Here is an 18,383-nt window from a genome sequence, read left to right on the forward strand (position 1 = left end):
TCTTTTACGGTAAAATCGATCGTATTCCCTTTTATCGTCATGTCGCTATCGGTCGACGAAGTGCACGATATCAAGTTGCACATATGTATCTATACAGTGACTTTTCATGTTAGTGAAAAAACATTAGTCTTTGCTGTGTGTTCCATGATGTCCGTCGTCGTCGTCATTGTCGTCGTTGTCGACGTTTCTTTTACATCAGTTATCACGAAAGACAGCAAGGAAGGCTTTGCGACTTTTCGTTTTTATATCCAAGAGGAGAATATCGAAGGAAGGACCCTCCCTCTATTTCATTCTGTCTGTCTCTCTCTCTCTCTCTCTCTCTCTTTCTCCTGATTCGTTAGAAATTTCTTCGGTCTTTTTCACGGCTAGTCAACGAATGACGCCGCGACCAGTAGCGGCGTGTCAGTTTTGTCGAACACGCGCGAGTGAGACGTGCCGTTCGAGTGCGATTATCCAAAGATAAGAATACCTCGTTTTCTTCGTTATAAAAAAAGAAAAGAAAAGAAAGGAAGAAAAAGAAAAAAAAATTTTTTAAAGTAAGGATCTTCGTTGAATTTAAAGGATCTATTATAGAACGTAACGATATTAAATTGTTATTTCTCAAGGATTTTCCAATTACGAATGAAATGCGAAAATGTTAGTCGTTTTCGTTGTCGTTGTCGTCGTCGTCGTCGTCGTCGTCGTCGTCGTAAAATTTCACAAGGACAATGTGTCAGAAATATTTTACATTTACACAAAGGACGTTGGTTTACTCCTTTCTTGTTGAAAAATGTTTTTAAATAAATTCATTTCTGTTATTTAAAACGAGAGATTTCAAAAAGGCTTTTTTAACGAGGAGGACTTAGGTTGTCCAGGTGACGAGCCATGTATGTATGTACATTTTCCGTGGCATAAAATTTCTTCCAACAATATACCGCACGTGCCCACGTGTTTCGAGTTTAGTTGCTTTGGCAAGGCTCAAGACAGGGAGAATGACTTATTTCCGAACGCTGGCGTCATTGGCGGGCCGATAGGAACGACATTAGATTTGTTGTGATCAGGATCGTAAAAGTTATCGGAGGAAGGATGCCATTTAAAAACACACTTCGGACGAATCGCTTGCTCGTAGTGAGTAAAAATTCATCCTCCTTTCTTTTGTTCTTCGGAGGAATACAATTTTGCTCACGTTTATTTCTCTCCCCCCTCCTCTCTCTCTCTCTTTTTTTTCTTTTTCTCTCTCTCTCTCTCTCTCTCTTTCTATTTTCTTTTTTCTCTTTCTCTCTTCAAACTTTTATTTTGTTTTTCCTTTTGCCCCATACTCGAAAGTTTCTTCTATTCCAATTACAAAGTGAGACCACCGCACGGTAGATCGATTACGAGCTTTCCTCCCCTATTTTGTTTCTCTTTTTTTTTCTTTCCGAAAAATTACCATAAGTAAATGAGCGGTATGTCATTCTAGCTATTTGCACGCGCTTACATCATACATATATACATACATACATATATACATACATAATACATATATACATAGATAAGGGTCGAGTTGGCTCGCTGTCTGGCTGGATAGGTGGCTAGCTGACTGACTAGTCAGCACTTTCATCGGAAGGAATACACTAAATGTCATTTATCGATATTCTGTCATTTAATTATTATCTGAACAAAGAAATGTTTCGTAACGTTAATGAAAATAATTTATCACTTGCAAAAGAGGTTTTTTTTTCTTTTTTTTATAATTGTCGTGAATTTTTGTCCCACTTTTTATAATTCCTTTTTATCTTTTTATAGATTTATAACATATCTTTTATATGTTGTTGCCATCTACATTGTTAAATATATATTAAAAAAAAAAAAAAATTTGCTTTGAAAATAATATTTTTTAACAATTTTTAAAAATTCGTCATTCGGGATGTGTCGTGTCTTGAGATCGCTCATCCGAATGAAAATAATAGCTACGACCGGTTGTGGCATTTAGAACGAAGAAGATCGCTATCGCTGCACTTGCGGTGGTCGCGTTTCCGTGTTCTATTTTCACCTGCGAGCTCCGAAGGCCACGAATATCGCGTTAAAATTTATCTCGAAATTGTAACGAAAAGAAAAGAAAAGAAAATACAACGATTCGTTGTGAGTGTCTACTTGACCAATTTTTGCATAGGAGGTGTGTACATGTAATCTAATTTGATTTTAATATTTACAAAATGCACATCAGCCGATTAGATAGATAAAATGCTTGTATTTGATTTTTAAGAGGAAAAGAAAAAAAAGAAGAAAAAAGAAACGTACTCTATATTTTTAATCAATCGTCATTATTATAATAAACATTTAGAATAATGATCTTTTTATTTGCTATTAGTAAATTACTAAATAGTTTTAACGTAAAAACCTAAATGAACCTTTTACGTTTATAATTATTAATTATTATTCACGAGTAGCGTACAATAAATGTCTAAAAATATAGTCAGATCTTTTCTGCTAACATAATATATATTTATAAGGGCAATAAAAGTAACTATCGAGAAATTATCAAATTAAGTTAGACTTTTATAAATTTTATCTTTATATGGTATTCTTCTATGACAAAACGTCGGTATGTGTCGTTCACAAAGAATAATTTACTCGATAAATATGAGTTATTTCGTTTGTTAATAATACATTCATACATTGATGATGATGCTTTCGTACCTAGCTGTTTCTACTGAGTGCTTGAAAATATATATATACTTACATATACATATCTGCAATGCTTATTTGAATAAATCGATATATAAAAGTTCTCTTTTGTTTTTTTTTTTTTTTTTTTTTTTTTTTTTTTTTTTACATAAAAAGAAATAACGTCATAAAATACATATTTATCTATCTTTTCATATTTATCTACATTTTTATATATATTACTTTCTTTTTTTCAATTTTGTCGATAAATTTCATTGCAATGTCAAAGGTTATTACGTATATATTAAATGAGTCATGAGATTTATCCTAAACCATTAACTACGATTGTAAAAATACGACGATAACGCATTTAAATATGTAATATAAGTGTTATAATATAATACATAATTTTTTTTTCTTTTTTCTTTTTTTTTCAACGAGAAGTTTTTTCTTTTTCGTTTTCAAATCATTAATCAAAAAAATATTGTAGCCCTTGTACGAAGGACACGCATACACTTACATACATACATACATGCATAGATACATACATATGTACGACTATAATTTTTACTCAAGTCTCAAATTTCAAAGGCAAAGCTTACGTAATTAGCGAATCATCCTAATGACGAACGTTCCTGGTGTTTGTTCGTTTTAGGCTCCAGCTCGTTCAATGCAACCACCCGGCAGGGGGAACCCGAGGGTTCCCAGTCCTGGTCCGTTGCGACCTTATACACCACCAGACCTTTCTTCCATCCCTCATATGGACGGCACACCATCGCACAACAGCAGCGATTTAATCCGTAACAACGGTACTTTATCATCACCAACGACAAGTAACAGTACGCGTATTGCCGACGAAGTCTCAAAGGACAATCAACCTAACGTTGGACCCTATATCGTTGGTAGTCCAATCGATTTAGGAAATATCGATAATGTCGATAATATCGGCCTTCGTCTCGATCCCGTTTTGCGTCGTAACGTAAGAGGAAGAACTCGGGAACATATCGAACTTCAGGAAGCACCTGCATCTGAATTAAACTCGGAAGGTATATTATTTATTCTTTATTATTTCCTTCGTCTATTTCATACGAAACAACAATAACAAGGTTTTAAATAATAATCGTTTATTTAACGATTAAATTAATTTATCATTACTGCCATTTGAAATAACTTTTTTTGTTTTTATTTTTATCTCATAATCTTAAAAAAAAATTTTATAGATCTTAAGGAAAATTGTTTTATATAACATACAGGAAAGATGTTCGATTTATTCGTCATCTTATATCAATTATTTTGTTTACTTCATTATGTGTCAAAGACAATGAATAAACAATATTATCTCATCTGGATATTGTCATTATTGATTTAGCCTATGTGATGCTAATGATTCAAATGAAAGTTTTTTTTCGTAAATGAGACAATATTTTATAATTTATGTGTTTAAAAAATAATAATGAAAGAAAAGAAAAGGAGTTTCGTACGGAATAGACTGGTAGACGTCATACGGCAAAGATTATTATCGTTTGCATCTTTTAGATGGAGTGCAGGCCTTTTAATACGCATTTATGTTACGCCTACGACAGATCGATCTTCGATGATAAATAATTTTAAAATGCTCCCGATGATATATATAGTTCCTTTGCAATCGTCACAATAGATATTTCAAAAATTTAGAATGAAATAATTATTAAATAAGTATCAATTTCGTGATTTTCATTGTCAAACTTTTTTACGAAACATAGCGAAATAATATCGATAATGGGTCTAGGTTTTTTCTTAATTATACTTCATGAATTTTAATCGCAAGATAGAAACAAAGAAGGATATTAAGAGTGACGGACGTGATACCTCGTTAAAAAATACACTTGTTGAGCGAAAGGCAATTGATCAATTCTTTTGTGCGATGTAAAAGATATTCAAAAATAATGGACCTGTCGGATGAGAAGCGTGATTGCACGCGATAATTACAAAATTGTCTAGCATCCACGATAATCAGCAATTACGAATATTTCCTTTCGAGATAATTACAATTACGAGTAATTGTTTTCAAGATCTGACATTTTTCTATCCTACAATTATTACCTTGTTACATTGAATTTTAACAAGATAGCGTTATTGTTATACAATAATTCTTTGTTATTGCATGATTTTTATGAAATTTTCATCAAAGAATTACTCCAATAATACGAACGTTTATATTATTAACTAATAATATCAATCGCATTATTTGTTTCAACGTAATATTTAATTATATTTGTTGTCATATTAATTATATGATATTTTGTGAATTCGATATTTCTGAATTAATTGATTTCAAGGCTCCCGCGTAGAAGAAGAGTCGACAGTTAAAGGCAATGTTGTCCTTGGCCTATCGGCTTTGGGTATTCGTAGTGTTTATCGACGTCATACTGGCTCGTACACCCTGCACAACATATATTGCTTTACATACAATAGTTTAGAGGAAGGCACAGTAGCAGCAGCACAGTGCTGACACCAACTTGTTGCCTATAGCGAGCGCATGCGCGTTCGTTAATTCACAGGGCTGGCTCATCTTCATAATCTAATCCCATATTTGTTATATTAATCAATGCAAAGACTAATTTACCGATTAATTATATTGTATAATAATTAATTTTCTTTCACTGATTATCGTTCTTCTTCTTTTTCATTTTCTTCTTTTTCTTCTCCATTCTTTGAGAGCATAGTTATTTTACGTTGGTAAACATGAGAAAGATCGACCAATCACGGCGGATGTATTAGGAATAAAAAAAAAACATTTTTCTACGATCTCGTACTATCAATCGAATATCCCATACTTTTATACGTGTTTATTCGCAGTAATAATTAATCAAACATATTCTCAATTAAAATTTCTTTTAATCGCTTAAATTAGGTAGAGGGTACATCGACAACGATGTACAGCCCTTGTATTCTCATATCGTTGTGCGGTGTTCGTTCTATATGATGCATAGACCGTGACTATGAAGAGAGGAGAAAGAGGAGAAGAGGTCGAACAGTACTAGCAGATACGGGAGCCGGCATTCTCGGCGACAAAATACTTTGATCGCGGGTTATTATTATCGAACACATTTTATATTATTGATCTTATTAAATTCGATCATGCGTTGAAAGTTTGATTTAATGATTCGAGTCTCGTCATTTTATTAGATATTTTTCTTCGTTTCTTTCTCTCTCTCTCTCTCTCTCTCTCTTTTCTCTCTTTTTCTTTCCTCTCTTTCTCTCTTTCTCTCTCCTCTCTCTGTTTTCCAAATCTTTGGGGAAGCCGATCATGAGTGACGCACGTGCACGCACGTACGTCGGGTTATCATGCGAATGGGGGTGTGGCAGCAAGATCCTTAAAATTTCTTTTTCCGGCTGCTGTTAGATGACGTAGAACGATCGTCGTCGACGAGTTCATTTTGTTGTGTGATGAAGTAGTCTCAGTCGACTCATCTCATACTCGTTGGGTATAATTATCTTCTGTGGGAGGTAGATAAAGATAGAGATAGATAGATAAATAGATAGATGGATAGAGGGAGAGAGAGAGAGAGAGAGAGAGAGAGAGAGAGAGAGAGAGAGAGAGAGAGAGAGAGAGAGAGAGAGAGAGAGAGAGAGAGAAAGAAAGAGCACGAGTCAAATGCGTGAGTGTACGTCTAGCGTGAATGTGTTGTTTGTGAAGCACAAAGAGCGGTGCCACCTTCGAAGCGAGTGACCGTGACCGTGAAGCAAAACGAAAGGTTTGAGATCGATCGTGAGATGTCGAGACGAATCGTCGTCGTGAGACCAAACTCTTTTATCTGTCATCCCGATCCGATTTGATTTCATTATTATTGTTATTTTTTTTCTTCCCTTCTTTTTTATTCATTCATGTATGAAAAATATCATACATTTCGCGAACGTGCCTCTTTACTCAACGTAAATATGTTCGTATTCGTTAAGAAGCTTCGTTAAGAAGATTATTAGCATTATCGTTTAACATTCTAAAGAATAAATTTTAATTGGCTTTAATTAAATATATTAGACATCGAACGAATAAATTTCAATTGTTCGTTTGTATATTAAAGAATTTAATGAACGAGGAAAAAAGTTTATATATCTGATAATAAAATAGGGAGTTGTTGATATTCCCAGAGGAAATGTTATATCTATCATAGATAAATGCGTGATATCTTTTCGTAAATAGTAAAAATATAAAATCGTATTTCGCGCGTAAGATTTTAACTTATTCTTTTAAATGCATAATGGCGTCATTATAGTACGTTGGACTTGGCGGCATCGGTTACACAGTCGGTTAATTCGATTTGCGAATGATTTTATCATTCAGCTTAGATGTTACCGTTTCCGTTCTCTTGCATTATTAAAGTAACATTCATCTTATCTCCGTTTTCTATGACGATTCGTGTCTAAGCAAATGACACGCGTTCGAATTAAGACGATGAGAATAGTTTGATAGTGCTCTTTGTGCATACGTTCGCGGTATTCGTGACGGAGAAAGAGTAAGGTATTGAAAAAAAAAAAAAAAAAAAAAAAAAAAAAAGAATTGTTTTGAAATCATTAATCTTATTTGAATCAGAGAATTAATCGTATTATATAAACAAAAGCCGATAAGTCTATAAAAGTGTATTTTAGTGACCACGCCTTTATCGGGTAATGCAAATTGTCCTACGAAGTACATGCATTGCATATACGAATCTATGTGTTGTGTATATGCGCGCTCTGTGAAGTAATGCGACCTTGGATCGATCGCAGACACATTCCAAACTGCTAGATATATCATAGCTCGTTTCACTTCATATATATATATATATATATATATATATATATATATATAATTTATTATTATTATATATGACAGTATTTTAAAGTACATAATTCTCTCTCTGATGAAAAATTTTTTTTGTATTCTATGATAGTAAAAAACATCTCGGCCATCGTCGTACGATTATCGAGATAATTCCCGTTCGATTATCGAATAAAAATCGATGATCTCATCACCGTATTAACTCGCGTCGCGACCAATCGGAATTCCGTATAAGTGAAAAATAAAAACGTTTAATCTCGAGTCATATTATCAAAATTAAACTAACTGTCTTATGTTATAGAATGTTTTTATTTTTTTTTTTTTTTTTTATTCTTTTTCTTTCTTTTATTTATTTATTTTTCTTCGATGATCTTTCAACTTCGATATGTTATGACGTTTACATTCAGAAGATATGTAGAATTATCGACTGTTATCGATTGGCATTTATCATGTATCGTTTTTTTTTTTCGACGCAATAACACTGTAATCAGATCCATTATAGGACTCGAAATAATATGTAGTCCCCGATAAGGTTTGTTTCGTTTCTCTTGTGAAGCGAAAAGAAAAAGAGAAACAACTAGAACGTTTTCTCGTTCATTAAGATTCATTTTGAAGTGATTCGCCTTCGTTTGATATAATTGGTTATCAAAAAAAATTTTGCTTCGTGTTGGATCAAGAGAGAGGAATAGAGAGACTGAGACTGAGAGTGAGAGTGAGAGTAAGTGAGTGAGTGAGTGAATGGGAGAGAGAGAGAGAAAGAGAGCACTTATATCCATTGGATTATTTTTATTCGTAAATTTTCCTCTCGACATTATTACATTTTATACATGTAGAGTTCGAATCAAGGAACGAGAAGGATGCTGTGAAAAAGGGAGAGAGAGAGAGAGAGAGAGAGCGAGAGAGAGAGAGAGAGAGAGGGAGAGAGATAGAGATAGAGAGAGAGATAGAGAGAGAGAGAGAGAGACAAATAGCCGGCCGTCATGGATTTTACAAGTACAAAGCTGGTGCAATGGTTCAACGAACTCAGATCTCGTATATACCTTTACTTGCACGCTCAGAACAGTAAGTCGTATTTATTTTTTTGCGATTGAAAATACAAGTTTTATTATACCCGCTCTTTTAGAAGCATGTTTTATTAGATATCATTTGCGTATTGCTTCAGTGTTTACTTCCAATAAAAGGAGAAAGTAAAATAAAATAAAATAAATAATAAAAGGAATAAGAGAGAAAAATTAATAAAAAATAAGGAAAAAATAATAATAAAAAAAAAAGAGAGAGAGAGAGAGAGGATTTGTTTTTTTTTGCAATTTTAATAGGCTATGTTCCTTTTGCGGATTTTTTTTTCTTTTTATTTATTTATTTATTTATTTATTTTTTTATTTATACTTTCTCATAACCTTACTTCAGTCGAACGTAAACATATTATGTTCTACGTGAAACTTATATAAATGTGTGAACCTATGTAATTGCCACTTATATTGTTAATAGAGAAAAAAAAGAACATACGTTTATAATAAAGTGAAAAATTATATGGTGGAAATTACTTGGGTCAAATAATGTTGTTTGACGATGACAATGAGAAGATCTACTTGTCGTGTACGGCTTGGAATCAATTTGTCTTGAAGCGTTTATATGTATTTTTATGTTTTTTTTTTTTTTTTTTATTCTTCAGTAAGACATTAAAAATAATTATTTATAACAGTAGGGCCAATAAGAGCGGAAAATGGGGGATCCCAAGGTGAAGACCCATCGTCGCATCAATACGACGATTGCGACGAGAGAGTGGTTTTCGTCAATGCGCCTCATCAACCCGCGAAATATAAAAATAATCACATCACAACGGCAAAATATTCGATCCTATCGTTCATACCTATGTTTCTTTTCGAACAGTTTCGTCGATACAGTAATTGTTTCTTCCTCTTTATCGCAATAATGCAGGTAAGATGTAATAAAGATTTATTTAAAAATTATCAATGCAATTGATGATGTACCGATATTATTTATTTATGATATTATTTAGCAAATACCAGACGTATCGCCAACCGGACGTTATACTACTTTGGTCCCATTGATATTCATTTTGAGCGTTTCGGCATTAAAGGAAATTGTTGAAGATATAGTAAGTTTATCGATCTACCTTATAATATCGAATAACTACTTGTTGATTTTGTCTGATGAAATATATATATATATATATATATATATATATATATATACATATATATTATATAAATCCGCTTTAGAAAAGGCATAAGGCAGACGACGAGATAAATATGCGAGAAGTAGAAGTATTAAGAGACGGGCGATGGCAGTGGATTCAATGGCGTAACGTTGCTGTCGGAGATGTGGTTAAGGTTATTGTCAATTGTTTACATGAAGATTATCAATATGGTAATGATTGTTAGTTAGGATGTTCCTACTTGAATCGCATTTTTAATATTCACACAGGTTCACAACAACAATTTCTTTCCCGCTGATTTGATCTTATTATCATCGTCGGAGCCGCAGGGTATGTCGTTCATAGAAACAGCCAATTTGGATGGGGAAACAAATTTGAAAATTAGACAGGCTCATTCCGATACAGCAATCCTTTTGGATACAGCCGAATTAATGAATTTTCGTGCAAATATACAATGTGAACCGCCGAATAGACATTTATATGAATTCCAGGGTGTTCTTCGAGAAACTAACAAACAGTAAGACTTTTTTTTTTTTTCTTTTTTTTTTTTTCAAAGACAAACATTATTGCATAAAGTCATACAACGTGGTACGATTTTATTTTTATTATAGAAGCGTACCTCTGGGACCTGATCAATTGCTACTCCGTGGCGCTATGTTAAGAAATACAAAATGGATATTTGGTGTTGTAATATACACCGGTCATGATACTAAACTTATGCAAAATAATACAGCAACTGCACCATTGAAAAGATCTACATTAGATCGACTGACTAATACACAAATTCTCATGTTGTTCTTTATGTTAATTTTGTTGTGCCTTCTTTCTGCAATATTCAATGTTATATGGACGAATGCTAATAGTACTGGACTGTGGTATTTGGGTTTAAATGGTAAATATAATGGTTTCTCAATTTTTATATTTTGAATTTATATAAAACAATATATGTTTCAGAGGAAATGACAAAGAATTTTATTTTCAATCTTCTAACATTCATCATACTCTTCAATAATTTAATTCCAATATCACTTCAAGTTACACTAGAAGTAGTTAGATTTGTGCAAGCTACGTTCATTAACATGGATATTGAAATGTACCATGCAGAGACGGACACACCTGCAATGGCTCGCACAAGTAATCTTAATGAAGAGCTTGGAATGGTCAATTATGTGTTTACAGATAAAACTGGTACACTTACAAAGAATGTTATGGAATTTAAAAGATGTTCTGTCGGTGGCAAATTATACGAGTAAGTTGTGAAAACATTTTTATTTAGTAATAATGTTTTATTATTATTATTTACGCGAGAAATGACCCCATAGCTTGCCAAATCCAACAACTGGCATTGATAGTCCAGGTGTTAGTAATAGTGAATTAGTTAAAGATATTCTTGAAGGAAGGACAATGAAGGGTTCATCTCGTCCTAATGATAAGAAAAAATATAATCATTCTGTTATACTGCATGACTTTATGATAATGTTATCAGTTTGTCATACAGTTATTCCTGAAAAGATAGATGATCATATTATTTATCATGCGGCATCTCCAGGTACATTATATACATATCTAACAATTTAAAATAATAATTCAATTTCATTTAAAGCGTTGCTATAATTTTTCTATAGATGAACGAGCACTAGTTGATGGAGCACGTAAATATAATTATGTATTCGATACTAGAACACCTGCTTACGTGGAAATAATCGCCTTAGGCGAAAGACAACGATTTGAAATATTAAACGTAATAGAATTTACGTCAGCTAGAAAGAGAATGTCTGTAATAGTTAAAACACCAACAGGAAAAATTAAACTTTTATGTAAAGGAGCCGATTCTGTTATTTATGAACGATTAAGTTCACGATCACCGAATGTATCTGAAGATGATTTTCGCCAAACAACTTTAGAACATTTAGAAATGTTTGCGACCGATGGATTAAGAACTCTTTGTTTTGCTTCTACCGAAGTACCTGAAAATTTATATCAGGTAAATTTACTTTTTCAATTAAATATTCGATTGCAGTTTAATATAAAGTAATAGTTCGTAATATATTTAATAGAGATGGCGTGACACTTACCATAATGCATCAATCAGTATGACAGATCGTGAAAGTAAACTCGATCATGCAGCAAATCTCATTGAGAGCAATTTAACTCTATTAGGAGCAACTGCTATTGAAGATCAATTACAAGATGAAGTATTTATTGCTAATTTTCTTTTTAAATATCTATTCATTGATTTCTTATATCGTATTTTAATTTTTATACGATATCGCCTAGGTTCCGGAAACGTTACAGGCTTTACTTCGTGCTGATATTAATGTTTGGGTGTTGACTGGAGATAAACAAGAAACAGCAATTAATATTGGCTATTCCTGCAGATTAATCACACATGGGATGCCTTTGTATATTATCAATGAAAATTCTCTAGATGTAAATCGCAGTTTGTAATGCTGAAAAGTTATAGGAATTTTTGAATAAATGATTTTAAGCAGCAACAAATATTTTGCAGAAAACAAGGGAAATCATTATTCAACGTTGCCAAGATTTTGGGGATGATTTGAAACGTCAAAATGAAGTGGCTTTGGTAATAGATGGCAGTACTTTGGAATTTGCCTTGTCATGCGACATTAGAATGGATTTTTTAGATTTATGTTCAGCATGCAAGGTAGTTATTTGTTGTAGAGTTTCGCCAATGCAAAAAGCCGAGGTAATTTGATTATTTTCTTATTAAATTATTTGATTAATTTACTTTTAAATGTAGTAGCTACAACATACGAAATTTTGATTATTAATATATCAGAATCTTACAGGTTGTTGATCTCATAACAAGTAATAAGAAAGCAGTAACGTTAGCAATTGGAGATGGCGCAAATGATGTAGCAATGATTCAGAAAGCTCACATAGGCGTTGGTGTGTAAAATAAAATATATATTTTCATTATAATTGATAAGACAACAAAAATCTGAGTGCATAAATATTTTCAAATTAGGAATATCTGGTGTCGAGGGTCTACAAGCAGCCTGTGCATCCGATTATTCTATCGCACAGTTTCGTTTTCTGAAACGTCTTTTATTTGTTCATGGTTCTTGGAATTATAGTAGAATGTGTAAATTAATTCTATATTCGTTTTACAAGAATATTTGTTTGTATGTAATTGAATTATGGTTCGCAATATATTCCGGCTGGTCTGGACAGATTCTTTTTGAGAGATGGTCTATTGGTCTTTATAATGTCGTAAGTTTTATATATTGATAATTATTAATTATTTATTAATATTAAGAATGAGTTTTATAATAAAATGTATAATATATAATTATAGGTATTTACGGCAGCACCTCCTCTGGCTATGGGTCTTTTTGATAAAGTATGTTCAGCAGAAACTCATTTAGCTCATCCAGGATTGTATGCAACAAAAAATACTGGAGAGTCATCTTTTAATATTAAAGTATGATTAATTTTACTTAAAATTATAATATAGGTAAGATATAACGTTTAATTTGTAAATATAATCTTTATATTTCATAGGTATTTTGGGTATGGATAATAAATGCCTTAATTCATTCATCCTTACTTTATTGGTTGCCACTCATGGCTCTTAAGCAAGACGTCGTATGGTCCCACGGTAAAGATGGTGGATATCTTTTACTAGGAAATTTTGTTTATACTGTAAGTTTACATAGTTATATTTATCTTCATGCTATTTATTAGAAAAATTAATTTTACTCGTTAGTATGTTGTAGTAACAGTTTGTGGAAAGGCTGGATTAATAATAAACTCTTGGACATGGGTCACTCATGTTGCCACATGGGGATCTATTATACTTTGGTTTTTATTTATTTTTATTTATAGGTAAGTTCTATTTATATGTTGTAAAAGAAAAAAAAACCAAGACCAGAGGAAAGAAAAAATAAAAGAAAAGAGATGATTTTTCAATATCATAATTCTTTTCAGTAATTTTTGGCCTGTATTAAATGTTGGAGCTGTCATGCTGGGTAATGACAAAATGTTATTTTCGTCGCCTGTCTTTTGGTTAGGTCTTATACTTATTCCATCGGCAGTATTACTTCTTGATGTAACTGCAAAAGCGTAAGTGCAAAGTAGCAAAAATTATTTCTATGATCTATGATTCTGTAAATAAGTTTTTAATCTTATTTAATGTTTAAAATTCTTTTTGTAGAGTTAAAAATACAGTATGGAAATCTGTCACAGCAGCAGCTAGGGAAAATGAAATTAGAAAATCTGATCCTGGAGATATATTCAATGGTCAAGATTATAGAAGTTCGTAAGTATGAAATATAATTTTACATAAATTGTTTTTATAATATAACTTTTAGCGTCTTCGATACAAGTGATCATTATAGAGCATATACCAATCTATTTACGAATATAAGATTACATATATCATTTTTTAAGAAAAGGTTAAAAGTTAAACATTTCATCTGCTCTCATTTTATCAATAATGTCATCTTATTCCAAACATCTAGTTTTATTAGTATGATACATGATCATATATAGTATATATTTTTATGAATGCCATCATAGGAAGGTGCCAGTTATAAAAGTAAATTGCATGCGATTTAGCATTGATTAATTAGATTAAACCCTTTTTAATTTTTCCATTAAATGGATTGTGCATGGCTTTAGATGTTTAATCTAATGGTTAATACAATATAGAATTCCATTCATTTGGTAAATGAACTTCTTTTTTTTTTTTATGGAATTTCTATGAATAGTTTGGTGTGACTAACCATGAAAATTTCTTTGGTTAATAATATTATGGATCTTTAATAGTATCTTTGAATAATTTCTTTAAGAGAATTGGTAGTAAAATTTTTATATGAGCTAATATTTTATATTTTAATATATAGTAAATATTTGAAGATAGGAAAATAACATAAAGAAATGTTTAATAGAATAGAATTACGAAAATTATAACAGGAGATCGAGGTCCACGAAGAGACTATTAAAACGACGTTGGTCCTTGATAAAGCCATATCGAAGACAAAATCGGATGAAAGCAATTCCTTTTGAATTTACGTCAAATGATTCGTGGTTTTCGCACCATTCAACAACAACAATTCATACTACATATACTTAGTAAAATGTTTTCACCTATGAACTCATATACATGTATACCAGATCTGTGATCATAGTACAATTTATAACTTTCTAGTCGTCTTTGATAAAAAAAGTTATACTGTAGATTTTATAATATATATGAAACATACTCGCGCGCGCGCACACAACACACACACACACACATACACACGTACAATATAGCACGATTATTTTATTATTTAGTAAAATAGTGTATTATAGTAAAATACAATATCCGTTATTTTAATCATAATTTATTGGATTACTATTACCGTCTTTGTAAAGATAGACAATGTTTAAATATTACATTTTATTACGTTTCTGTTAAATAAAATGCAGCTTAGAATTTTTACATAGCATTTATACAATTGGTATACTAATTTTGTTCTTTGGTAATCAGAGAAATAATGATAAGATTAACGATATTCAGAAGTATTATTTAGAATATTTATAAATCATAAGACATTTCAGAGTCATTGAAAAATAAGGGAAAAGAAGAGGATGAGACATCTTCTTTAAATCATATCGTAGTAATCATTTGCTAAATACTAATTAGAATCAATGAATTGCTGTTGCTAATGCAATTTTTTGGTATGTTTTATTCGTGGTATCCTGTGCAGGCCTGTGCATGCCATCGCCGATCTTGCGAGGTGTAAGTACTCCTAGTAGAAAGTAACTGAAATCGCTATCGTTGTTCGCGCTTTGAGCAAGCTATACGTTAATAAAGTAACATGACTTTCTTTTGCATATCTTGATGTTTTTATTAAATTGCTTGAAACAGTATGCACGTGTGATTTATCTTTTCTTTTTTTTTTTTTTGCATCGTCACATGCAAAATATAAAAAAAGTCGAACATTTTATCGTAAAGATTATCACTTTTGTCGGCACAATATTTGATGGAATATGTTGTACGGCGAAAACTAATATTATCAGAGTTTATGCACTTCTCTATGCACAATATGTTTGAGAGAAATATATTCTTCTATAGAGGTGTTATATATATATGTGTGTGTGTATATATATATATATATGTATATATATGTATATGTATATATATATATATGTAATTAAGTGTATATATAAATTAAAATGGTGCTTGTGTGATTTGAAAAGAATATAAAGTCTAAGACGGAAGTGATAAAAACTTCAGTGCTATACTCCTTTGAATTTTTGCACATTGATTGATACTGCGCACCATCCATCATCGATATAGCTAATATCAATCTAGATCATTGAAAAAGATACATAAAGGACAATATGAAGAATAGGTGAAGAATATTCCTTGAAAATGGTACAATGATTGAAATTGTTAAGAGCAGAACAATAAGAATGATTAGAACTAGATAAAGTGCATCAAATTATTGGATGATGCAGAGAAGGATTAAAAAAAAAAAAAAAAAAAGTACATTATAATAGACGAGAGAATCTTTTAAAAAAAATTGTTTGAATGACCGGCTTTGCAGATTGACGGAGACGGCGCGGCTTCTGAAAAACGTTAAAAGTGTTTTCACCAGGCGATCTAACGCCACTTCCAGAGCAAATGTCGAGGTGGAGCTATCACGTAAGTTTATTTCTTTTACAGGTTGCCGTGTTGGACACTTTTACTTCATTTCGTTACGAGTATACGGATCGTGAGTCGCATTGTAATTATTGTGGAAATTGCCACATATAATTTAACTAAAGAAACGATCTATACTATCTACTACACTATATTATTCCAGCTCGCTACAATGAAAAGTTCTTTGTAAATTACGTATTTTTATTTAATAATCTTGCACTCACGTATCATTCGTTAAGAGCACACGCTTCGTTGATTCTCTTCCACTGCTTTAGCTAAAACGGTGTGTTATTTTAAACGATATTTTGTAAAGTTAATTAACACAATTTCAAAGCACTTTTATTAGCAAGAATTACTAAAACTGTACAACTTCTTTTTAACACATTTTCTGTGTATATATATATATATGTATCTTTTGTACATATAAATATATATGTATATTAGAGAGCACTAATTGCATTTAATAGCATTGATTTGAGACTTAAATATCTTTCTGTCTGTCTATTTATCTATTTTTTCTATCTCTTCATGTACAAATTCGAAGACAAAATAATGAATATATTTGTTTTTTTTTTGACTAATCGATTTTAATAACTGTTTCTTCGTGTTTTTTTCTTTTCTTTTTTTCTTTTTCTTTTTTTTTTTTTTCTTTTTCTTAAATACGATATTTCGAAAGATCAAGATCGTGTGATGTTACGAATAACAAAGAAGCTATGATTTTTCGGCATGCACGTTTAATAATAAATAAATAATTCATTTCTGCGACAGAAATTAATAGTTTGCGTCATTTGTTATTGCGCATGCTGCGTGATGCAGATGGATTCGCATTCTCCCAAGAGGAAGGAGGATCAGTGACTCAGACGGATGTGATCAGAGCTTATGATACAAATCTTCCAAAACCAGGCGGCATGTAATCTTAATATTATAGTTAACAAATTGCGAGGCATCGGCTACTTTCATTTTATAAGTCGGCCTGAAAGTTTTTCGAGAGCGATATAGTTATATAGCTTTCGACGTGTGCTCTCTGCGTAACGTCTGTTTTTCTGCATTTTATGCACGATTTTAATTATTCGATCCTTTCAACGTATTTGATACACTTCGAAGAAGACGTTTCAAATCACGATCGATATAATTTCAATTATACCAATAAAAAAACTCTCTAAAAGTATAACAAATTCCATTAGGCAATCTAAATTCTCTTTCTAAATCGATACAATTCTAAATTATCCTATATGGTATAACGAAGAAAAAAAGTAAGGAAAAAATAAAAAAAATAAAAATAAAAAAAATAAAAATAAAAAAAAAAACAAAAAGATAGAGAAATGAACTTTTATATACTATATAATATATATAGATATATATATATATATATTAAAGTATTTTAAATATTTTAGAATTTGTTTTTTTGAAATATTATACGAGAGATAGAGGAGAGAGAGAGAGAGAGAGAGAGAGAGAGAGAGAGAGAGAGAAAGAAATATGTAGTAGTATGTACGTTTACATATGTATACGTCTACCAAATTCGATGGCGACATTCATTATTTTCCTGGAATGCATTTCTCAGTAAATTTTTTTTATGGCTAATTCAACTTCTATGGCTAGTAATATCGAGTATACGTTGTTTACATCTATGAAAATTACTTCCGTGATTTTTGATAATACAATCAAGATAAATACGCTTATAAAAAGCCAAAAACTAAGGGGGAAAAAAAAAGATAAGAAAAAAAAAAGCAAAACAAAACAAGGAATACAAGTTAAAATCACGGCGAAAATGGACCGGGCGATACGCGTAGTAGGTCAGCAATATTATCCAAATTGAATTTACGACTGTGAATGTTAAATAATTTTATTTATCAGCAGTCTGAATGTGTTAGTATGCGAATTTATCCGTCTAGGAGCATGTATTATAGAAAAGGCTCTCTTTGGAAAGATGAATGGATAAGAAGAGATGCGAATAAAATGAATAAATTATTTGTACATTTCCAAAAGGATCCTTTGATCGTATTACGGTCGAAGAAGAAATAAGTTCGACTTCGTACCAGAAAAAGACTGTACCCTTTATCCCGATATACGTTACTATATAATTTTTTTTTCTTTTTTTTTCTTTCTTGTTCTTGTTTCTT

General features: G+C 31.5%; 1 protein-coding gene across 16 annotated transcripts in view; it reads left to right on the forward strand.

Annotated features, from left to right (window-relative positions):
- Positions 1-18,289, forward strand: part of ATP8A (ATPase phospholipid transporting 8A1) — a 26,036-nt gene extending 7,747 nt beyond the window's left edge. For 2 of the 16 annotated variants that reach the window (XM_085656913.1, XM_085656911.1), the window contains 21 exons: positions 3,281-3,671; positions 9,129-9,364; positions 9,447-9,545; positions 9,670-9,780; positions 9,875-10,122; positions 10,217-10,497; positions 10,560-10,854; positions 10,928-11,154; positions 11,231-11,589; positions 11,663-11,800; positions 11,883-12,035; positions 12,115-12,312; positions 12,416-12,515; positions 12,595-12,839; positions 12,925-13,050; positions 13,131-13,271; positions 13,336-13,454; positions 13,557-13,691; positions 13,783-13,887; positions 16,166-16,263; positions 17,029-18,289. In XM_085656913.1, coding sequence (XP_085513039.1) covers positions 3,296-3,671; positions 9,129-9,364; positions 9,447-9,545; positions 9,670-9,780; positions 9,875-10,122; positions 10,217-10,497; positions 10,560-10,854; positions 10,928-11,154; positions 11,231-11,589; positions 11,663-11,800; positions 11,883-12,035; positions 12,115-12,312; positions 12,416-12,515; positions 12,595-12,839; positions 12,925-13,050; positions 13,131-13,271; positions 13,336-13,454; positions 13,557-13,691; positions 13,783-13,887; positions 16,166-16,263; positions 17,029-17,174 — 3,936 coding nt within the window. In that variant the 5' untranslated portion in view covers positions 3,281-3,295 and the 3' untranslated portion in view covers positions 17,175-18,289. The other 14 variants (XM_085656912.1, XM_035867003.2, XM_085656910.1 and 11 more) reach the window with 14 other exon arrangements.
- Positions 18,290-18,383: the final 94 nt, after the last annotated feature.

Source organism: Vespa mandarinia, chromosome 5, assembly GCF_050613455.1.
Source record: "Vespa mandarinia isolate Hongniang chromosome 5, ASM5061345v1, whole genome shotgun sequence".
In the NCBI taxonomy this organism is placed as follows: domain Eukaryota; kingdom Metazoa; phylum Arthropoda; class Insecta; order Hymenoptera; family Vespidae; genus Vespa; species Vespa mandarinia.